We start from the raw sequence: 24,655 nt of genomic DNA on the forward strand, positions 1-24,655 counted from the left end.
AAACTCCTACTTATCCCAATTATCTATTTCAAATAGAATAAGGATGATAAAATCGACATCACTTCTAGAAGAAGGTTGTCAGAATTTATTCAGCACGTATCCGGGCCGGAATAACCCGGGCAATTTTATATAAAAACTTGTCAAAACCCGGCCATTTGATTTCAAAATTGACGATCAGAATACCCAGAAATTACTCAACAAAAATCAAGAAAAAAAATTGGAGGCATAAATTAGAAAAAAACGTGAAAAAGTGAATAAATCCGGGCAAAATTTATGTTTATTTAAATGTCTTTGATAATCACCAAAGATTGCCCATATGAGCATTTTTCAATGAAATCTGTTCAACCAAGCCGGGCCTCATGTTCTCAAATTTGTAATAATATCCGGGCAAACCCGGATAAAACCAGAAATCTGACAACTTTATTCTAGAAACACGAACGAACTGCAATTGAAACTGTTATCACTTTATATTATAACGCTTACTTATGATTGTTGTTAATTTAAAGTAGGAGAATTATGGGTAAAAACAACCTTTACTTAATTTTCCGACACAAACTATCACTCCAAAAGCCTTTAATCGATAGATCGTAGAAATTCCCTTTGAAGGACGACATCGTTATCGTCTTTCTGGCTGAGTTTAAAATGACGCTCGTAACATCTTCCAACTGCTAGTTCAACTTGCTTCCACATTAATTCAACGACAAAGATCAGAACCGCACCGAAAGTTCCAGCCCCTAATATGATTAAAGGACCAAAAATATGTTCCATGGTCAGAGGGGCAAATTCTTCCGGATCCGACTGCTTCGAGGCTGCCTTCAACAGGGCCTGTTCCACTACATTGTCGGCATACTTCCGCAAAGCTTCCCGCTCCCAGTGAGTCATGAATCCGAACTGGATTGCTTCCAGGTTAAACTTGTTGAAATACTCCATCAGAGGCCAACCTCTTTGAGAATACGCAATCGTATAGGTGAAGTAGAATTCTTCCGAGAGGATTTCAAACAGATACACGTTGTCTCTGCGTATGTACGACCCAAATGCATAGTTGCCACCATTCAGGAGCTCAATTCCAACTCCGAATTGACCCTTTAGCGTCTCCTTATACAGCCATTCTTCATCCGGGTTCAGATCAAATTTCTTGATGACTCCCTTGATATCAGACTAAAGGATTAAGAGATATTAAACATCAGCTATTTTAATCCTAATTATTATATTACCGAATTCGCTCCAAAGAGAGACAAAATCCAGGCAATGGCCGGAGCTCCCCATCGATAAGGGGACGTTACAAATTCGTGGATGGTTTTGATGGACTCCTCAAAGCGAGGCACCGTCAATACGCAGGCCAGACCACTCGAGTAGCTATTGCTGAGAACAACTCCGGACAGCAAGATGAACGCTATCAGAAACCGGTAGGACGAAGAGACGGAACTGCAGAAGAATAAATAAAAATTGAGTCCTAGTTCTAATTTAAGCCAGAAAAAATACACGTTTGTTTACTTCGGGAAAATTCCTTGATCCAGGTAGATGGAAATCATGTCAAAGATGGATTTTTCGATCGGTGGCTCCGGGGCATCGCGATCGCTGCTATGCTTCCGATTGAGGGTTGTTATGATGTGATGAATCGCGGTCATTATAGCCAACATGATGCCGATCGCTACCCAGACGGATTTACTGAATGGGTAAATTACGGTCAGAAATGTCGGAAGTTGTTTCGCCGCAGGCACCAAAGTAGTGATGCTGGATTTAACCGTATATTGGCTTCCATCGAGAATATCCAAATACCTGCGAAAGAGAAGGACAGTCATTCAGCTACAGCGTTTCTAACAAATAGTGATAACTTAGCTATGAATATGGTAAATTCAACTATAATTTACCAGTTATAATAAAGACAGCAAAGTCCAAATTCTGTCCGATTCGAGTAAATTGAATAAATGGCACCGTACCCAGTTCCATTTTCGTAAATGTCTCCCCATTCATTGAGACCAACTGAAATGAGAAAGTTCATGTATTTAAAAAAAAAACTTTTCAAAAATATACTTACAAGCTGTCAATTGAAGGGTACAATTTCTCATTTTACAAAATTCAACTGCCAGTGTTCCTTCCAAGCCTTCCAAATACAGTTCATTTTTCAAGTTTGAATTTACCATATCCACATTTCCATTGTTTGCTCCAACAGTTGAAACTACACAGTAAGGTAGATATTCTACAGATGCGAATTGAAGCGTTCGACCTTTGAGATCGAATAGTTTATCATAGAATATTGGTACAGCTGATGTAAATTCGTTGAGGCTGGAGTTGAAGACATTAGCCAGGAAAATATCTCCGGAAATTTGACTGTAGTCGTGGGTGTAGAAGTTGAAATGCTCTCCAGATGGAACGAAGAACCATAGGTTGGGGAAAACTGAAACAGTATCTTTCTTTGATCAATTACTCATTACAGGTGTGAGCAAAAACTTACATTTGAAAACCACTTCTTTCTGTGCATCCATCATTGAAAATGATCCATATTCTAGAAAAACCAGTAAATTTTTGTCCCGTATTCGTTGTTTGGATTTATTTTTCATTGTCAGTTTCGAGTCGAAGAAATTTGAAACATTTCTACTGACTACAATGTAGGACTGAAAAGCGATCTTCGTGAATTTCGTTCAAAAAGTAGCTAGGTATTACTTACTTGACAGCCGTTTTCAATTGCGTTTTCCAAATTAATCATACCGTCTTCCGAAATCCACATCACAGATCCGTAGCCATCTTTCAAAGATCCAAAAGCCCATTCTACTGACTGAAGAAACTCACAGTAGGTATCACATTTCCTTGCATCATCCCGCAAAGTTTGATCATAATAAACAACAGTGCAGTAATTTTCCGATATGAAGTGAGAATTAACTGAATTTTAGAGAAAAATAATCCATCGTAAAAAAAATTGAAATACACAACAAGAACTTTTATTTTTATATTACCAATCAGTTGCAATACCGTTTGCATCGTAGAAGACGGAAGTTCGAACATAATTTCTATCCTCCACACACAACCACCGGTTAAACAGTGCAGCATTTTCACCAAATGCAACCAGATTTATGTGACCCCGACGCAACCTTTCCCAAATAATCGTTTAGCAGTTATTTGCACAGGTCAAGGGCCCAGTTCTGGGAAATCTACAAGGCTATGTCATGCCATTTGATTTCGTGGTGTTTACGACGAGCCTTCTCAGTCTTCGATTCCTGTAAGTCTCGGTACTGATTTCATTAATGGGAAGTCATTAGAATAATCGTTGGGTTACATAAGAAAAATATTTAAACAGAATAAGATTATGAGAAGGAACAATCTGAAATTAAACTACACCAGTGGCGGATTGGATTGGATATGAAATCACTTTCAAGAATATCGGCATGATGGAATTCAAAATCAATTATTCAAGAATTAAACGTTTATTTTCAAATTCTGCATGGAATGTGAAGCTATGCATGATTAATTGGTTTGTGAATTCAGGTTGGACCAAATGGTCGTATATTTCCGTTTAACGATATTGGTTGCAAAATTGCAGAATTTTAGTAAATCGTATAGCAATTAGAGATGCATTATTTAAACAATTCTAATACTTCTACTTCAATCAGAGATATTGATCTTTTCAACGAGTATTTGAAGCCCGTATTCAAATTGGGAGTGGACTAAATTTGTCGTTTTTATGGATGTCAAAAGCTGCAAAAGCATTCAAAATTGCACAAGAAGAGGCGGCTAGAAAATTGCTGTCATTTGAAACACCATATTTGTTCCAACGAGACTTTTCCACTCAAATGAGTATAAAAATGAAGAACATAACTTTAACGAGGAAGATTGTATTTAAATCTCTCTTATAACAAGAAAAGTCCTAGTTTTCAAGCGATTGTACCGAAAATGAACAACATTATTTTCCAGAACGTGCAAAAAGAATGTTTATATTTATGTTTTTTTTTTCATATATTTCATTTATAATTTTTATTGTAACAGTTTTTTTCATTTTTTTTATACAAAACAAACCAGCTGACCAGGTGTGCTACACCTTCAACAAATCAATGAAATGTGTGAAAAACATTTAATTAAAAAGTATCAATCATTGTTATAAATCTGAAATTAGGAACAAGTTTTCATTTGCCTATCTCCCCTGCAATGTGGGAGGGTCCACGAACTGCTATAGAAACATTTTTCGTAGACAAATAACGACAAAGGTCATATTTGGCTCCTTTCGCTTAGTAATTTTTGAGTCATAGCAAGCCGGTCGAGTGCGGTCTTATGCAAGGTTTTTTGAAACACATGGTTCTCTGACTTTCACAGTAAGTAGGCAAGGAGTGCGCGGGGTGCTCATTGAGTTTGTTTACAAACATAAAATTAATTGCTCAGCTGCAGAGTTCTGCAGTAGCAAAACCAAAATGGGCAAAATGGCTGAATTGAGAATTTGCCATACGGTAACACCTCTTATATAAACACACCTTGGTCGTGTGTTTAGTCTTGTGGTAATTATTGCGTTTGAGTGACCGGAGAAAATATAAATTTATATTATCTCTTCCGTGCAATGTTTTGCAATGTTTGGATTCCGTGCAATGTTTTGCAGTTACAGTTATCCGTACAAAGATTGACTGAAAAGAGGGTAGCGTGTAGAACTACGACTGACTTTACACTGATTTGACGAATGTACAAGTTCGCACAAATGTCGCAGTCATGAGTGTGCAGTCCAATTTAGTGCGTTGCGATTAATAAATTTCGTTTATTGTTGGAGTGGAATCCGGTGTATTCAGAAAGTTTTTCGTGAAAGCGAAGAAATACTACCTAGCAGGAAATGTGTTTTTTTTAAAATTCGCTGGAAATGCTACGTTTATGGGCTCATTCTGGGATTACTGTTTTTACGTTCGTTTTCCGCTGTTGTTTAGTTTTACCTCTCTATTTCTCGTGTGATTGGCGAAATAATATTCCAAAGTGAAGAAGAATTTAAAAAGTTTACCGTGGCGGTCGTTTTGAAGAATAGTTTGAAGTGATTTTAACCGAAAAAATAATAATTTGAAAGCGATTTAGAGCTCGCGGGAGGCCAATCGAAGCTGTTTTTTTTTGTTTTCCTCACCTTGTGTAACGATTGGAAATTGAGAACTATTCGCGAGATGTTCAGGGAAGTCTTGTTATTCCTTTAGATATGAAATTTTAGCTTAGGAGAAAAAATATGAATCAGTTTTTGGGAATCCAGAAAAATCTTGGATCGGATCGTTAATTTCCAACCCATTTTGGGCGTCGTTTTGGTTTTGTGGTGCATGTTTTATCATGCTAAACGGTTTGCTTTGATGGGATGCAGTTTGCTGTTCAGTTACCTTTGCGCACCCAAAGCTAAGTATTCTGTTTCAATCATTTTCCCACATATGGAAAATACCAGAAAATTATGTTATTTAGATCAATATTTGTCTGAATCATTGGAAGTACACAGACGACAAAGATATCATATCGACGACGATATTGTGAGCTGTTTTCTTTTCTTTACCTCAATATATTTATCGAATTTTAAGCTGAGATTTTTAATTGGTATACCCCAAGGCCGTGCGAACGGGGGGGGGGGGGGGGGGGTTAGGGGTTTAACCCCCCCCCCCCCCCCCCATGAAGATTTTTTCCAGGTAAAGTTTTCACCATAGTAACGGGAAATTACTTGATCTTAAAATATATTTGACAAGCAAGTCAGAAATTTTTCTCGCCTCCGGCGGAATTACGTCTTATCTACATAACCCTTGGCTTGAGACATTTCGATCTACGACACTATTCGACGTTCACGAATTGAAACCAAATTCTAGATTTCAATCTGCAATTCAGTTTATCTTTTGTATAAGGAACTCAAAACTTGACATACAAAAATCCTATCTCGTTTTCAGAATGGGTTTTTATAAAAGGTTTTTATGGGTTTTTACAATATAAGAACATAGTTTGAAATGAACCATTTTTTTATAAAAAAAATCGTTCATTTCTTTACAAATGTTATGCTGATTTGAAATATTCTTCAAGAAATCAATTTCAGACTAAATATTATTTCGTGTTTTTTGTTCTTCTAGATGCGGAACACAACACATAATTTACACAAGGCCACAAAATTTACATTTTTTGAGATGCAATGAATTTAAAAGGTAATTTCGACTAATTTAGGGTAGTCGAATCAAAATATGCAATATTTCTATCAGCAAAAACTCAAGTTAGAAACATATAATTTTTTAAAAAAAGTTTTATATGAACTATCAACTTTCTTTAAGACTTCAAGTAATTTTGAGTTCTGCGGAAAAAGTTATAGAAGTTTTATGTTTTTTAACATTTTCTCATTTATCAAATTTTTAAGAAGTTTTAATCCAAACTGAATTTTAAATATTTTTTAAGCATGCATGTAATCATTTTGCAAGTTTCAACAAATATGTTGATCATTGCATCATGTTGTATCATTTTCATCATAAGATTATTCCTTAGTTGGATGAAATATGATAAACAGAATCAGAATATGATTTTTTCATGAAAATAGGTTTATTGGTTAATTGGTTAATTGATTTCACTTTAAACTGATACATTTAAAACTCCTTACCACCAAAACTAAATGTACCTAACGTACTAAAAACTAAATGTACGCTAAAATTTACCAAATCAATCTTTTAAAAAATAAACACCAAAATGCTGTTGCCTTGAGTCATAGATTAAATAAACGATTATGGTGAAACGTGTTTATTAAAAAAAAAACTTCTGAAATGTTTCAAAGAACTTATCTTATTCATTTTCTTTTTTTTTAAGATTTCTGAATAAATTTACCGAATTTTAAAAAAACGGTTTTATTTTCAATTTTCTTATTAATTTTTCAAATTTCATAGTCTTATTTTTTTAATTTTAGAAATATGATTAACAAATTTGTCTTTGTTTTTTAAATTCTTAATTTGCGTGTACTTGACATATAACTCCTTAAATTTAAATTTTCTATAAGAATAACATAGATTCAACCGTCAGTTTTTTTCCAGGACCCAATATTTCAATCGAAAGTGACAAAAAACTCAGAGCTTGTATTTTCAAAAATGAACTTATTTTGATAACTGGACGATTTTTTAAATAAAAAGGTTCTATCTCTGACTTTTATCACTGGCACTTTTCAAATAATTATAAATATATTCTTCTTTTTTCATATTAATAAAACCATCAACCATTGAACAAATTCTCCTAAGTTCAAAATGGATTTTTCCAGTTATCGAGTATTCACATTTCAAATCGCGATTTAATACTTTTTGTTCAAATTCAAAATACCACAGCGGAATTTTTCAATCAACCCTTCAGTTGAGAATAAAGAAAAGAATTTAAACTAAGATGAATTAAAATTAACTATAATTACCATTTTCCTTACAAATTATCATGGTTAGTTTTGTAACTGATTGGACATTTATTTTAGAATTCAGAATGGTCTTAAACTCTGTGTTTTGGAAATGTTTATTTTAAAGTTGCTTCGAAATTTTTTTGAAACAAATTTCTACTTCAGAATAAGGAACATCAGTTTGAAAAAAATATCAAAGACTTACCGAAAAATTTTAAACTTTCATTGTGATATGATTTGAAAACATAGTTTTTTATCATTCTTTTTTTTAGTTGTGTGGTAATTATAAGTGAGAAATGGTGTTTATTTTTGGTATTGTTATCGTTTTTAGCTGAATTTGAATTTTGAAACCCCCCCCCATAGACAGGTCCTTCGCACGGGCCTGGTATACCCAATAGTTGCCGATTTTATGAAATTCATTTCAAGTTATCAGTTTTAAACAATGCATACGAATAACATAATGTAAGATAAAAAAATATATATTGATCTTTGCAGAATACTAATAGTTAAAGTAAAACGATAGAAAACTTTTCGTTTTGATCACAAAACTTTTCGAATACGAAAATATTGTATCATAACAGTTCCTGTAGTAGTTATAAAACGATTAGAGATAATGTAAAAAAAACGTTTAGAAAATGATATCTGAAACTATAAAAAACATTGCACTTATCTTGAATTTCAAAACGATGGTCTGTTGAATATGGCGTTAAGTTATGTTACTGTTTAAAACTATTAAAACTTTTATATGGAGACACCGTTCTAGGAACAGTTAGGATATGGTTTATAAAACGCTTATGAATAACGTTTTCAGGGCATTGAACTGTTCCTAGAATGAACATGTGTAGGCATATGTATACTGTTTCTGGAAACGTTAAAATGGAGCCCGCAGAAATTAGGCACATTCGAAATTTCAATTGGAATTTTTGGATTGGATTTCAATTAACACATGTTATTTGATGCATTATTTAATTTTAACTAAATCAACTTACACTTGCTTGGTGAATAATTGTGGTGCGGTTTCGTGCCGGTCCTAGAAAAAATCTTGTTGGGTGGAACTTCCCGGTACAGCGTCATTCTTGCTCGTATAGGTGAACCGGAGGCTGGTTTGCATCATGTTGGTGAAATTACCGAAAGCAAACCCGAATGTTGTCTGCCTTGTGCAAATATTTTCCTCTGTGATCATCATTTTTAGTGAAACTCCTGATCGGCCGATTTTTTTCTGCATAAGAAACAAATAAAACTCAGTTAGATCCCCATTGCCCTAACGAATGTCATGTTGTCTAAATTAGGAAATGATTACTTACCTTGTACGCTAGCTACGATGCTGCTTGAATCACCCGGAATCTAATTGTAGCAGAAAAAAAACAAATGGACCAGTTGAAATTTGGATGAAAACTTCCACATTATAAATTTATTCTTCTTATATTGTTGTTCACCAATTTTTGACGTTTCTCCATTGTGAGTGTGTGAGAATTCGATGGACGGTAAGGATTAATGATTATTTTTACGTTTATGATTATTTGACGCAAATCGTCTAACTATTTACACACTTTTTGAGATATCATCACTTTCTAAAGAACCGTCAGTTTATGAGTTTTATCGTCGTTTCGATATGGTTTTATTTGAATACAATGTTATTATGGATGATCACTATTTCTGAAACAGTTAATGTATCGTATAAACTGCAAGAGATATAGTTTTTTAGTATGCGGGTTTCCGAAACAGTTTATTCCGAAAAGTTTAGCGATTGCACTTATTATAATTTCCTTCCAATTTCTTTTCAAGGGCGAGTAAAGGCGCTAGAGCAAAGATCAAAGATCAGAGAAGAAATCCTAAACTTTTGGTGACATCCCAAGCAACCAAAAGTCTCGTTTAAGGGGGGGGGGGGGGGGGGGGGTTATGAAATAGAAAATAGAAACCAAAAATGTTGTTCACTAGTGCAATCTCAAGGAACTACAATTGTAGGTTTTTTTTCTATAGGTTTCTCATCCAATTCGACTTTTTTTTAGAAAGAAGTGGCTCCTGAGACTCCTCTCTGGAGCCATAGTCAATCCCACTGCCGCTTTAATACTCTTTCTACAGATATTTTTAGCTCACCGTTATTCCTTTTAAAAACTGTGACTAGTTTTCCATTCCGTTTTGGAAAAAATCTCATCCATGTTTTTGGAGAATTTTAAACTAAGGGGTGTACTCGAAAAAAATGCACCACCTTTTTTATATATAAGTTTTAAATGCGTGAAGAGTAATTCATGAAATTATTAGTGAAACTACCTAGTAATGTATTTTTACATGTACAAATTGTTGTGAAGCTCTGTCAAGTGGTTTTTGAAACAGCTTCTCAAGAAGAAGCTCATTAACCAACAATTCTGGGCAGGATCTTGAAAAATCCATAAAAGTCCAGTAGGAGACCCTGAATCAGCAGAAAATCAACTATTCGATCATTGTTTATATTGTTAATCATTTAAGGAGATCTAGAGAATCTAACAGTGTAAAAAAAATTAATTTAAAAAAACTGATTTCAAGATGGTATGGAATGTAAAAGATTCTATTCGAATATCGTTTTGAGAAGTGGTAAAGCAGGATGTCAATTTTCCTGTCTGGCTAGTCCAGCTGACGAATAGACAAGCCATACTCCATATCTATACAAGCTAATGAAGCAGCACACCACTAAAATAAACAGAATATGGTGGTCAAATCGTGCGAAAAATATTTGGGTCGTTAGCAAGAAGATATTTTGAAAATTTTTGTAATGGACCGCGACACGAATTTTCTAGCGGGAACCTGACAGCTTTTCAGTCAGAGTCTTCCGTTGGGAGGTCTTGGCTGGAGATGAAGGAAAAACAGTTCGAAAATTTGTAAATAATAACATAATAGTTCAGCATCGCACTTTTTTATCCAGTAAATTTTCTGTTATCCACGCTAGAAAATAAACGCAATGAATTTAAAACAGTAAAGTGAGAGAGTGTAGAGTGAGTAAAGTGGAAAATTATTCACAAATCTCTTGTCAACCACAGTATTAACGGAAGCTCTTCTATCTCAAGCTCATGTTTAAAAATTGTGTTATGTTCCAAAACTAACATCTAACCATTTTTATTTATCTCCAGCCCAAGGGAGACAAAGGAGATCGAGGAATCGACGGTCGGGATGGTCTGCCCGGACCCCCCGGTCTTCCGGCAGCATCCGGCGAAGGTGTCCAATACATTCCGATGCCAGGACCACCGGGACCTCCGGGTCCACCTGGGCCCCCAGGCCTCTCGATAATCGGCCAGAAGGGCGAACCCGGTATGGATTCCCGCAGCCCGTTCTATGACGATCCGAACTACCACCATGCACGACCGGGTAAGAGTGTTTTTTTTATCTTAACCAACTTGGATAAAATCACTGACTATTAATCTAAGCCGCCGTTTTCAGTGGCTGTGCAGCGCGAATGTTTTGTTTTTGTAACTTCAAATTTTATGTTCAGTGTTCCATCTGTTTTTCGTTCCCTATGATAAATCTTTCCAACTGTTTGTTTTTAGCTGTCTTCCGTTGAAAAAAAAATTTTAACAAAACACACTAAAGAAATATGTTCTGCACCATCAAATTAAAACGCAAAAAAAACCGTTTGGCTAAGCTGAATCAATCAATCAATCATTCATTCTCTCCCACCTAACCCGCGCAATTGAATCGATGTCGATGTGTTGTGTTTGCAGGAGGAAGTCGGTCAAGCTTAGACGAACTAAAAGCACTTAGGGAGCTCAAACATCACAAGGAGATGCAAGACAGTACGCCTGGTAAAACCAATTCTATCAGTGTTGTGTATTTTGTTTCCGTTTTTATTTCTACATTTGTTCGCTCTCATTAATTTAAAGCTTCTCATTAAACCGATAAGAGGGATTTTCTTCGCTTGAAAATAGCACACGCTTGTACTTGATAGAAATAATCCATTCGACTTTCTACTTTTTGAAGAATTACAATCAACTTTAGAAAAAACTTCATAGGACAATTAACTTGAGTTAGAATTTAGAAATCTGAACATTAAAAATTGAGAATATGTTGATAATCTAAGTTTTGGTTGTGGTTTAGCTTTAAGTATAATTTGCACCAGCTTTAGAAAAAAATGCATTTTCAATGTCCATCGCCCGACAGAACGCTTCGAAGGAGCTCTTAATATTCGAAAAGCTCTATATTTCATCGCTTCCACAAAAGTTTGTGAAAACGGGAATCGAGCTATACATTCCGCGATTCAAGTCTTAATCCGCTAGCTTTATTGGATTACTTTGCCGCTTAGTGCAGCTTTTCTCGTTGCTTCTCGCCATGGAAATCTTTTCGAGAATGTCTTGCGTTTTTTTCTACATTCATTTTTTCTTATCTCATATCTGGTTCTCTTCAATTTTCATTTTTGCATTTTTTCCCCTTGGTGTTGGTGAAATACTTTGTAGTTAATAAATTTCCACGGCATCGGGGTTTTGTTTATTCCCTCTTCTAAGAGTTTTATTCCCTATTTAATGCTTCAATTTTATTGGCTAAGCAGCGCCACTTGCTTTAAGGAAAAACTCATAAATAATAATTGGTTCGTTTTGCTCCTTTTTCCTCAACTTATCAACAATCAACCGTGGACCTTTGCAGGACCACCGGGACCGCCAGGACCTCCCGGACCATCCGGCAGCGGCCGATCCTATTACGATGGTGGCGACGAAATTCCCAACGGCTACGGAGTCAACGTGCGAATTGTGCCGGGAGCTGTCACTTTCCAGAACACCGAGGCCATGTCCAAGGTGAGTTTCACTTTCAGCTTTCACTTTTATTTTTTTTTTGCATCACAACTCTTCTTAAACATACTATTTAGCTTATAAGAAAGTTGATAGACGAAGTCGACTGATAAAATTCGACAGACTTAGAACGATCGACGAAAAACGAACGATTAAAGTCGACAGCCGAAAATAAAAAGACGAAAGTCCAAAGGAAAAAACCGATCGAAAAAAGTCCACAATCGAAAGACGACCATAAAAAAAGACAGTTGAATAAATACAGTCAACAAACAACAAATGAAAAAAGAAAGTCGAAAAACAACAGGAAAAAATCGACTTTAAAAGTCGACAGACAAAACAAAAGTCGAAAGTTGGCAGTCGAAAGTCGAGAGTCGAAATTCGATAGTCAAAAGACGGCAGTTTTAAAAACAAAAGTTCTAAAACACATAAGGAAGACGAAATTGCCTAAATTGTCAAAATTGTCAAAATTGTCAAAATTGTCAAAATTGTCAAAATTGTCAAAATTGTCAAAATCGTCAAAATTGTCAAAATTGTCAAAATTGTCAAAATTGTCAAAATTGTCAAAATTGTCAAAAATTGTCAAAATTATCATAATTGTCAAAATTGTCAAAATTGTCAAAATTGTCAAAATTGTCAAAATTGTCAAAATTTTCAAAATTGTCAAAATTGTCAAAATTGTCAAAATTGTCAAAATTGTCAAAATTGTCAAAATTGTCAAAATTGTCAAAATTGTCAAAATTGTCAAAATTGTCAAAATTGTCAAAATTGTCAAAATTGTCAAAATTGTCAAAATTGTCAAAATTGTCAAAATTGTCAAAATTGTCAAAATTGTCAAAATTGTCAAAATTGTCAAAATTGTCAAAATTGTCAAAATTGTCAAAATTGTCAAAATTGTCGAAATTGTCAAAATTGTCAAAATTGTCAAAATTGTCAAAATTGTCAAAATTGTCAAAATTGTCAAAATTGTCAAAATTGTCAAAATTGTCAAAATTGTCAAAATTGTCAAAATTGTCAAAATTGTCAAAATTGTCAAAATTGTCAAAATTGTCAAAATTGTCAAAATTGTCAAAATTGTCAAAATTGTCAAAATTGTCAAAATTGTCAAAATTGTCAAATATGTCAAAATTGTCAAAATTGTCAAAATTGTCAAAATTGTCAAAATGTTCAAAAATGTCAAAATTGTCAAAATTGTCAAAATTGTCAAAATTGTCAAAATTGTCAAAATTGTCAAAATTGTCAAAATTGTCAAAATTGTCAAAATTGTCAAAATTGTCAAAATTGTCAAAATTGTCAAAATTGTCAAAATTGTCAAAATTGTCAAAATTGTCAAAATTGTCAAAATTGTCAAAATTGTCAAAATTGTCAAAATTGTCAAAATTGTCAAAATTGTCAAAATAGTCAAAATTGTCAAAAATTGTCAAAATTATCATAATTGTCAAAATTGTCAAAATTGTCAAAATTGTCAAAATTGTCAAAATTGTCAAAATTGTCAAAATTGTCAAAATTTTCAAAATTGTCAAAATTGTCAAAATTGTCAAAATTGTCAAAATTGTCAAAATTGTCAAAATTGTCAAAATTGTCAAAATTGTCAAAATTGTCAAAATTGTCAAAATTGTCAAAATTGTCAAAATTGTCAAAATTGTCAAAATTGTCAAAATTGTCAAAATTGTCAAAATTGTCAAAATTGTCAAAATTGTCAAAATTGTCAAAATTGTCAAAATTGTCAAAATTGTCAAAATTGTCAAAATTGTCAAAATTGTCAAAATTGTCAAAATTGTCAAAATTGTCAAAATTGTCAAAATTGTCAAAATTGTCAAAATTGTCAAAATTGTCAAAATTGTCAAAATTGTCAAAATTGTCAAAATTGTCAAAATTGTCAAAATTGTCAAAATTGTCAAAATTGTCAAAATTGTCAAAATTGTCAAAATTGTCAAAATTGTCAAAATTGTCAAAATTGTCAAAATTGTCAAAATTGTCAAAATTGTCAAAATTGTCAAAATTGTCAAAATTGTCAAAATTGTCAAAATTGTCAAAATTGTCAAAATTGTCAAAATTGTCAAAATTGTCAAAATTGTCAAAATTGTCAAAATTGTCAAAATTGTCAAAATTGTCAAAATTGTCAAAATTGTCAAAATTGTCAAAATTGTCAAAATTGTCAAAATTGTCAAAATTGTCAAAATTGTCAAAATTGTCAAAATTGTCAAAATTGTCAAAATTGTCAAAATTGTCAAAATTGTCAAAATTGTCAAAATTGTCAAAATTGTCAAAATTGTCAAAATTGTCAAAATTGTCAAAATTGTCAAAATTGTCAAAATTGTCAAAATTGTCAAATTGTCAAAATTGTCAAAATTGTCAAAATTGTCAAAATTGTCAAAATTGTAAAAATTGTCAAAATTGTCAAAATTGTAAAAATTGTAAAAATTGTCAAAATTGTCAAAATTGTCAAAATTGTCAAAATTGTCAAAATTGTCAAAATTGTCAAAATTGTCAAAATTGTCAAAATTGTCAAAATTGTCAAAATTGTCAAAATTGTCAAAATTGTCAAAATTGTCAAAATTGTCAAAATTGTCCAAAATTGTCAAAATTGTCAAAATTGTCAAAATTGTCAAAATTGTCAAAATTTTCAAAATTGTCAAAATTGTCAAAATTGTCAAAATTGTCAAAATTGTCAAAATTGTCAAAATTGTCAAAATTGTCAAAATTGTCAAAATTGTCAAAATTGTCAAAATTGTCAAAATTGTCAAAATTGTCAAAATTGTCAAAATTGTCAAAATTGTCAAAATTGTCAAAATTGTCAAAATTGTCAAAATTGTCAAAATTGTCAAAATTTTCAAAATTGTCAAAATTGTCAAAATTGTCAAAATTGTCAAAATTGTCAAAATTGTCAAAATTGTCAAAATTGTCAAAATTGTCAAAATTGTCAAAATTGTCAAAATTGTCAAAATTGTCAAAATTGTCAAAATTGTCAAAATTGTCAAAATTGTCAAAATTGTCAAAATTGTCAAAATTGTCAAAATTGTCAAAATTGTCAAAATTGTCAAAATTGTCAAAATTGTCAAAATTGTCAAAATTGTCAAAATTGTCAAAATTGTCAAAATTGTCAAAATTGTCAAAATTGTCAAAATTGTCAAAATTGTCAAAATTGTCAAAATTGTCAAAATTGTCAAAATTGTCAAAATTGTCAAAATTGTCAAAATTGTCAAAATTGTCAAAATTGTCAAAATTGTCAAAATTGTCAAAATTGTCAAAATTGTCAAAATTGTCAAAATTGTCAAAATTGTCAAAATTGTCAAAATTGTCAAAATTGTCAAAATTGTCAAAATTGTCAAAATTGTCAAAATTGTCAAAATTGTCAAAATTGTCAAAATTGTCAAAATTGTCAAAATTGTCAAAATAGTCAAAATTGTCAAAATTGTCAAATTTGTCAAATTTGTCAAAATTGTCAAAATTGTCAAAATTGTCAAAATTGTCAAAATTGTCAAAATTGTCAAAATTGTCAAAATTGTCAAAATTGTCAAAATTGTCAAAATTGTCAAAATTGTCAAAATTGTCAAAATTGTCAAAATTGTCAAAATTGTCAAAATTGTCAAAATTGTCAAAATTGTCAAAATTGTCAAAATTGTCAAAATTGTCAAAATTGTCAAAATTGTCAAAATTGTCAAAATTGTCAAAATTGTCAAAATTGTCAAAATTGTCAAAATTGTCAAAATTGTCAAAATTGTCAAAATTGTCAAAATTGTCAAAATTGTCAAAATTGTCAAAATTGTCAAAATTGTCAAAATTGTCAAAATTGTCAAAATTGTCAAAATTGTCAAAATTGTCAAAATTGTCAAAATTGTCAAAATTGTCAAAATTGTCAAAATTGCAAAATTGTCAAAATTGTCAAAACTGTCAAAATTGTCAAAATTGTCAAAATTGTCAAAATTGTCAAATTGTCAAAATTGTCAAAATTGTCAAAATTGTCAAAATTGTCAAAATTGTCAAAATTGTCAAAATTGTCAAAATTGTCAAAATTGTCAAAATTGTCAATATTGTCAAAATTGTCAAAATTGTCAAAATTGTCAAAATTGTCAAAATTGTCAAAATTGTCAAAATTGTCAAAATTGTCAAAATTGTCAAAATTGTCGAAATTGTCAAAATTGTCAAAATTGTCAAAATTGTCAAAATTGACAATATTGTCAAAATTGTCAAAATTGACAAAATTGTCAAAATTGTCAAAATTGTAAAATTGTAAAAATTGTCAAAATTGCCAAAATTGCCAAAATTGTCAAAATTGTAAAAAAATTATCAAAATTGTGTCAGAACTGTGTCAAAATTGTTTCAAAACTTTGTCAAAATTGTGTGAAAATTTTCATCCCTTGGTATCTAAGCACAGATAAATCTAAGGTCTAAGGAGTTGAGAGTCAAGAACAAAAAATACTAGGGTTAAGAGTATAAACTCATAAGTTCATCGTCTAAATTGGGAAAGAAATGGATCTGATCGAATTGATTCCCCCAAAAATGAATATTCTCAGCTACCGTTTGCTTGTTCACATCCGACAAGATCAAGATTAGCCCGGGAAATAGTACCTTAACGCCTAATAAATCACATCACTCAGACAGAACAAACGAGCTGGAAAACAATGTCATTCTCCCGTGCTGAAGTCGCAAATTATCGTTGCCATTTAATCTATTTCGGTTTAACCAACTGTAAGTGCCAGACCTGGCCTTATAAGCTCGGCTTAAATATCGTACAACAACGAGGCAACAAAGGTTACACCGGATTTCGTTGGCCACACTTAAAGTCCACCCCTAGGGGTGGATGTCTAAAGCTTCGAAAAGACGAAAAAAATCCTACGTGTGTTCCGAAAACGATTCGAACCCAAGAAGTCAGTGACACCCAGCACCAAATTTTCATAGTAAACAAACATACACAGTAGGACTTTACTCCGACGGAATCGGACTAAGAGTAGTACTAAGGGCAATGCATTACACACATTCGGAAATGGCATAAATAAGGTCTTATCATGAATAATAAATGCACACAGTTTTTCCGCCCGAAATGGTTGAAAGAAACCCCATCAACATCAGTAGTGTGTGAGAGAATGTGTGAATGCCGGTTGAGAAAACAGTAGGAGGAGTCCGGCTGCCGGAAAATTGCACAACCTTATCCGGGCTAAATCCGACACATTCCGGAACTCTTGACGTATACCTACTCTTTCGGTCCAGCGTCTGTGACTGGAATGGACTGGATCGGACACACTGTGTAACTAGATGGGGAATTACACTAGTCCAAGAGCTGCCGGCCGACTGGCAGATTGCCGTTTGCTAAGTGCTTGTTGATTTCGTATAAATTTTTGATTTGGGTCCTAATTGTAGCACTGATTATTTGTGCAAGGATTTTGCAATCCAGTTTCTGGTTAGAGTGGCTGATTACCAGGTATCTGGGAAAGCAGCTTTAAACGGATTCAATGTTGAAAGTTGTCAAAGTCAAACATTTCAAGATTGAATAAATTAACGTCAACATTTGACAGCCGTTTGATATTCAGGGTAAGTCAATTGGTCAACAATCCATTTTTGTTTTGAGTTTCTCAATCTGTCCACTTAACCAAAGATTTTAATTTTAATCTTCATCAAGAAGTTAATTCCGCGTCCCACTAATTGAATCCATTTACTAATCGACACGTCTTAAGTGAACTCGAATCACCGAAATTCCACTAGAAAAGAAAACTAGTCATGGTTGCCAAATTCAAATACTAGCTGGTTATTTTAATGATTCTTGGAATAATTGATGTAATTTTTAAAAACCTGCTGTAAAATGATAATTGCGATGATTGCACTCGTACCCTTTACAAGGTAGGAGTTGCAGAGGATGTTCTGGACATCTCTATTGATGGCCATCACAAACTTATCCATCGCAGCGACGTCCTGTTCCATCCGCTTCTGGAACCTTATAGCTCTGGTGGCTTCCTCCTAAATGCTCTCCAAGGGCAGCGAGTCCACCTCCTCTGTCGGAATCCGGAACACGGTGTGGGAGAACTTCAGCCAGACCAGTCGTCTCTCAAGGCGCATCAAGTTGCGTTACACCTTTCGAATTTCAGGTTCGACATCGCAATCCAAAAATCAGTAAAGAGAAAACGAAATACTACAAACAGTCAAAGCCAGTGACCCAAAACCGGTTGTGATATCAAACAGAACAGATTACTACTTATTTGTATCGGAAAACTGATAATACCATCACATTTATTCTAGTCAAATCATGTTTAGAGGCCAGGTTACAATTGGTATTGATATATGCTTGGATTATTCATCCGTCATATTGGCAAAACTTCCCTAATAATTTCCAATCGGTTCGACTGGCAACAATTCCAGTGAACACTACGAATTCACTCTTCGTCGATTCTAGAACAATAACGAATTGACGTTCTCTCTCACTTGCGGCTCTCTGTTATTGTTTACATTTGCCACGCGTTTCGTCAGTCCGGATCAATCGCCGCGGAGTAAACATCATCGATGTTCGGTCGTCGCGAGTGAGTTTTAACAATAAAGTTTGTTCAGCCCAAGTCCGCTTGTTTTATAACTGTAACCTAAGGTCGAGAGTCAGCGTTAATTACAGTGTGGTAAGCCGATCGTGAAAGTAAGAGTCGACCGAGCTCGCCGACAGTTACACCCTAAAAAAAATCTATTCGGAACCGCGAAGAAACCGTACTTCGAATTGGAGGTCAAAGTTCTTTCTTACTATTCGAATACTCCCTAAACGGCATTTATCGAAGATTATCCGGAGATGGATTTACCCTACAATATCCACGAGATCTACCACTCAGAAGTTCAAGTCGTATCTTCATAGTTATAATTTTAGGACCGAACGTACTTAACTCAGATGATCCCCAACTACTCCTTCTACACCACTCGGTATCTGCAGCAATATCCAACTCATTTGGAAGGCAATGATCAACCAAACGAACCTAGCGTTGATTCGCACAAATTCGTGGCTGGTCATCAGGCCGTGAATATGTCGGCACGTTGCCCCACGCACTTATGATGCTTAAACATCAAATGTTCAATGTAACCGCAAATTGAACAGGGTGGCAATGGCACATCTTCAAATATACTTCATGGAGCATCTAAAACCAGTTAAGAATTGCTTGGTCTTGCAGTAATCCACTTCTGTTCATGGTATTTCCAACGTTTGGATTCAGACGATGACCCATCTCCATTTCTCTGGAATAACCTGTAGCTGCTGCCAGATGTGCATCGAGGATTCTTGGTAGAAATATTTATAGGACCTATCCGCGACAGCGTGAATGTTTCTTAGCTTTTGGAAGTTTTTCTCACATCCAGAGAGGCTACACGCACAAACGATTTTCTCTTCAGCCAATTCACCAATTCACCATACCATCACCATACCGTTTATCAAAGAGTAATCATCACCCTCGGTATACTTCTGATTTCGCCTATAGATTGCTCCCTCCAGTACATTACCAGCTGTATCCGGAAGATATATTGGTCGGTATGTCAACAGGAACCAGCCTAGATAGCTTCACCGGTTGTGGTAGAAGGACCAGTTTCTGCCTCTTCCATACGTCCAGAAATACATTTTCCGTCACGTAATTTCGTACTGACACGATTGGCCAGAAGTTTTCTTCAGCTGGAGACTCTTGGTATTTTCACGTCGTTCTTCTACCAATATCCGCTTCTCATAACTCGTAATCCAAGTTTTATTGGACAAATCGTCAACTGAAAACGCTCCGCTGCGAAAACAACTTATAAACACCTAGACACTTCAAAACTTTGACATAGACGTTCTGTTCTAACTACTTAGGCTGTCTTCAAGAAAACTTTCGCTTGTTCTCACTTTTCTCAATGATCATGTACTCGAGCTTGCATGTGAGCGAACCGAAAATTGATTGCTATTTGCGAAAGAACTCACTCACCCTACAGTGTCTCGTCAAACCAGTTCTACCGAAAAAACAACACTACGTTCAGCATTGCTGAGGCTTTGAGTAAAACATGATCTCTAGAATTTGTAGTTCGGCCACCGTATTGCTTGGCTTACGGGTTGAAGTATCAGGCAATTACCATGGGGCTCCTACCCGTGAGCTTCTGGACAATCTGAATCACCATAGGAACACGTTGACACGGAGTCAAGTATTAGGCGTCCAAATGTAGCCATAGAAACTTATTAGGAAGAATGTTTGGGCCTCAAATAAAGTTGTTTATTATTTAGAACTCATAGCGTTACCATACTAGGTGTCAGGAAGAAAAAGGGTAAATAAAAGGGTGCTTGGATTGTGATTTTTTAAATAACTTGAAATGATGCATGTTGTCGATGAATGGCGACTTCAAGGTCGAGACGCTCATGAACGTTTGTGACGTAACAATCAAAATATTGAAAAAAAACTGATTCTCACACTCGTGCAAGGGTAGTCTTGTCCCCACCTTTAGATAAACCACATAGTACTTAGTTAACGTCATTAGCTCTTGTCAAGGTAATCCCTCTGTTACCCGTATCGGGGCAAATTAACGTTATCTGTTACTCAATTGATGTTATCGAGGCCCTGAACTGTAGCTCAACTAATAGCACTAGCTCAAAGTTCAATTTTTCCTAAACTATCATCTGCCGCAACAACTGGTGTACTGGCTAAGATTTAGTTGTGCAACCTTTTTGCCCGTGATTACACCAAAGGATTCCCTTGCCGGGAGATGAATATATAGAGGGTAGACCAACTCACTGCCACATTTGAGGCTCCAATCGAAAATCTCTCCAACTCGACTGGTATCCTAGTCTAGGAATGGCTGGTTTTCAGATGGCACGTTTTCCAATGCGATCAGATTTTGCATTGATGCCCGCACTATGGATGCCAGTTCAGCTTCAGTTCTCAACTTACCTGTAAGTTCATGACCTGAACGGTACCTTCTCATTAAGGATTCTTAACTATTTTTATTTTATTTACATAGTATTCCGTCTCACGACATAACTTGACGAACATAATTCCTAAAATTCACTAAGTCCATGGCAACCGTTCTCCAATTTCTCGGGCACCCCACGTTAGCCATCACGCTCCACTTGGTCTAACCACCTCGCTCGTTGCGCCCCGCTCATCTTGTTCCTACCGGATTCGAAGCGAACACCTTTTTTGCAGGACAGTCGTCCGGCATTCTCGCAACATGTCCGCCCAGCGTATCCGGCCAGCCTTCACCACCTTCTGGATACTGGGTTCGCCGTAGAGTCGCGCGAGCTCGTGGTTCATCCTTCGCCTCCACACTTCGTTCTCCTGTACGCCGCCAAATATGGTTCTTAACACTCGTCGCTCGAATACTCCGAATGTACGCAGGTCCTCCTCGAGCAATACATGTCTCGTGCCCGTAAAGAACAACCGGTCTAATGAGCGTCATATACAGGTTACACGTAGTGCGAGAGTTAAGTCTTCTCCTCGACCGCAGTTGCATGTGGAGTCCATAGTAGGCACGACTTCCGGTGATAATTCGCCGCCGGATCTCACGGCTGGTGTCATTATCTGCGGTCACCAGTGAGCCGAGATAGACAAAGTCTTCGACTATCTCCAGCTCGTCGCCGATGATCGTGACCTTGTTGTTGCTGGACAGGCGGGTTCGGTCGATCTCGGATCCGCAGGCCAGCATGTACTTCGTCTTGGACGTATTAACCATCAACCCAATCCTTCCTGCTTCGCGTTTCAGTTCTGCCGACTTTATCAATGTCATCGGCAAAGCAGATAAGTTGACTGGATCTGTAGAAAATTGTGCCCCGCATTTCGCCCACCGCTCGTCGAATAACACCTTCTAGCGCCACGTTGAACATCATGCAGGATAGACCATCACCTTGTCGAAGCCCCCTGCGCTATTCGAATGAACTCGACAATTCACACGAAATCCTCACACAGCACTGCGTTCCATCCATCGTCGCCTTGATCAGTCTAATCAGCTTCCCGGAAAAGCCGTTCTCGTCCATGATTTTCCATAGCTCGTTACCGTCGATCGTGTCGTATGCGGCTTTGAAGTCGATGAAAAGATGGTGCGTAGGGACTTGGTGTTCACGGCATTTTTGGAGGATTTGCCGTAATGTAAATATATGGTCCATCGTTGACCGTTCCTCCATGAAGCCGGCCTGATGACTTCCCACGAATCTGTTTGCTTGTGGCGTTGAGAGGCGGAGTAGGATTCGGGACAGCACTTTGTAGGCGGCATTGAGGACAGTGATCGCTCGGTAGTTCTCACAGTCCAATCTGTCACCTTCTTGTAGATGGGGCATATTACCCCCTCCTTCCACTCCTCCGGTAGCTGTTCTATGTCCCAGATCCGGGCTATCAACCTGTGTAAGCAATCGGTCAACTTGTCCGAGCCCATTTCGATGAGTTCAGCTGCGATGCCATCCTTCCCAGCCGACTTGTTTCTATTCAGCTGACGAATGGCTTCCTTAACTTTACTCATCGTTGGGAGTGGCTCCTCTTCGCCGTTGGCTACGCCGGCGATGTACCTTCCCCCACCGTCTTGATCTTCTGCATGTGCGCCGTTCAGGTGTTCATCGAAGTGCTGTTTCCACCTTTTGATCACCTCACGATTGTCCGTCAGGATGCCCCCGTCCTTATCCCGGCACATTTCGGCTTGCGGCACGATGCCTTTACGGGATGCGTTGATTTTCTGATAGACCTTTTGTGTTTCTTGGGAACGATACAGCTGCTCGAGCTCCTCGAGCTCCTCTTTCTCCAGGCGGCGCTTTTTCTCCAGAAAATTCGGACTCGCTGCCTCTTCCGCTGTCGGTGATTTTTCCACATTTCGACGGGTGCCTCTTTGCACTACAGCCGCCCGCGTGGCATTCTCTTCGTCCATCACCCTCATACACTCCTCGTCGAACCAGTCGTTCCATCGAGTTCGCTCCACATAACCGATGACGTTCTCCGCAGCACTGTTGATGGCTGGCTTGATGGTATCCCAACAGTCCTCGAGAGGGGCTTTGTTAAGCTCACCCTCTGCCGGTAGCGCTGCTTCGAGCGATTGCGCGTAGTCTACTGCGACCTCAGGTTGTTTGAGTCGTGCGATATTTAACCTAGGCGGGCGTCGATTTCGTATGTTGATCACTACGGAAAGTTTTGGGCGCATCTTCACCATCACCAGATAGTGGTCTGACTCGATGTTGGTGCTTCGACATGATCTGATGTCGATGATGTCCGAGAAGTGTCGGCTGTCAATCAAAACGTGGTCGATCTGTGCTTGCGTTTGGTACGGTGATCTCCAGGTGTACTTGTGTGGGAGGCGGTGCTGAAAAAAGGTACTAATGGCCATTCGTTTGGAGGCGGCGGAATCTATCAGTCTGAGACCGTTTTCGTTGGTCAGCTGGTGCGCACTGAACCTTCCAATTGTCGGTTTGAATTCCTTCTCCTGGTCGACCTGAGCATTAAAATCCCCGATGACGATCTTGATATCATGTTTTGGGCAACGGTCGTATTCACGCTCCAGCTGCGCGTAAAATTCGTCTTTCTCGTCACCGGTACTTCCGACGTGAGGGCTGTGCACGTTGATGATGCTGATGTTGAAGAACCGGCCCGTGATTCTCAACCGGCACATTCGTGAGTCGATCGGCCACCACCCGATTACGCACCTTTTGCATCTTTCCCATCACTATAAAAGCTGTTCCAAGCTCGTGTGTGTTGCCGCAGCTCTGGTAGATGGCACGACCATCTGGGTACGTTCGTACCGTGGACCCCTTCCAGCACACCTCCTGCAGCGCTACGATGTCGAATTTGCGGCTCTTCAATTCGTTGGAGAGCACGTGGGTACTGCCCACAAAATTTAGAGATCGGCAGTTCCATGTTCCAAGTTTCCAATCGCTATTCCATTTTTGTTGTTCGTTGTTCGTTGCTTATATTTTTTGTAGTCACGGGCTCGCAAGGCCCGCAGCTAACCCTACTATCTTACAGGAAGACTGTGCGTCATGATGTTGCCATTTTGGGTCCCGAACACCACCAGGACGTTGTTGCACTCCGCACGCCGCCCCTGACATGGAGAACAGACGCGTACGAAGCCCCCTAACTCAGTCTGCATACGACCAAAGCATCCACCGGGGTTGGGTACCCGATCTCTGCTAAGGTTGCTCGCACCCCAGCTAGCACCACAGGGAGGTAGAGAATCGGAGTTGCAGACAAGAGGTGATATGACCACTGCCCGAAGGTTGGATGTATGGGGTCTCGAGTTGCACATTGTCTTACGTTCGCCAGTCAATGTTTCAGACTCTAAAATACTCTAATATTAATGTAACGTCAATGCATTGCTATGTACGCAATGTATGGAATTCAAGAAACATTCAGTAAAACTCGGTTTAGAATGGAATGTTTACGTGTGCAAAATTTCGAAAAAGTTTCCAAAAAATATGTGCTTCAATTAAAAGTTTTAGATGCAGTCATGAATAATTAAGGTTGGTTCAACAGCTAGATTCCGAGACAGTTGGGAATCAGGGTGTCTTATGAGCTAAATAAAATCGAAACATGGAAGCTTAGAGGACTCATAGGTGTACGCAGCTTAATGAAAGCGAGGACGATCAACCGATCAACAAGAAGTTTAGAATGACAAGCAT

General features: G+C 36.7%; 1 protein-coding gene across 14 annotated transcripts in view; it reads left to right on the plus strand.

The window, feature by feature from the left end:
- LOC129754131 (collagen alpha-1(XVIII) chain) overlaps positions 1–24,655 on the plus strand; it is an 875,414-nt gene that overhangs the window by 715,870 nt on the left and 134,889 nt on the right. For 12 of the 14 annotated variants that reach the window (XM_055750000.1, XM_055749999.1, XM_055750002.1 and 9 more), the window contains 3 exons: positions 10,441–10,675; positions 11,029–11,109; positions 11,945–12,093. In XM_055750000.1, the coding sequence (XP_055605975.1) occupies positions 10,441–10,675; positions 11,029–11,109; positions 11,945–12,093 (465 nt within the window). The remainder of the gene's footprint in view (positions 1–10,440; positions 10,676–11,028; positions 11,110–11,944; positions 12,094–24,655) is intronic. The other 2 variants (XM_055750001.1, XM_055750006.1) reach the window with 2 other exon arrangements.

Source organism: Uranotaenia lowii, chromosome 3, assembly GCF_029784155.1.
Source record: "Uranotaenia lowii strain MFRU-FL chromosome 3, ASM2978415v1, whole genome shotgun sequence".
Classification (NCBI taxonomy): domain Eukaryota; kingdom Metazoa; phylum Arthropoda; class Insecta; order Diptera; family Culicidae; genus Uranotaenia; species Uranotaenia lowii.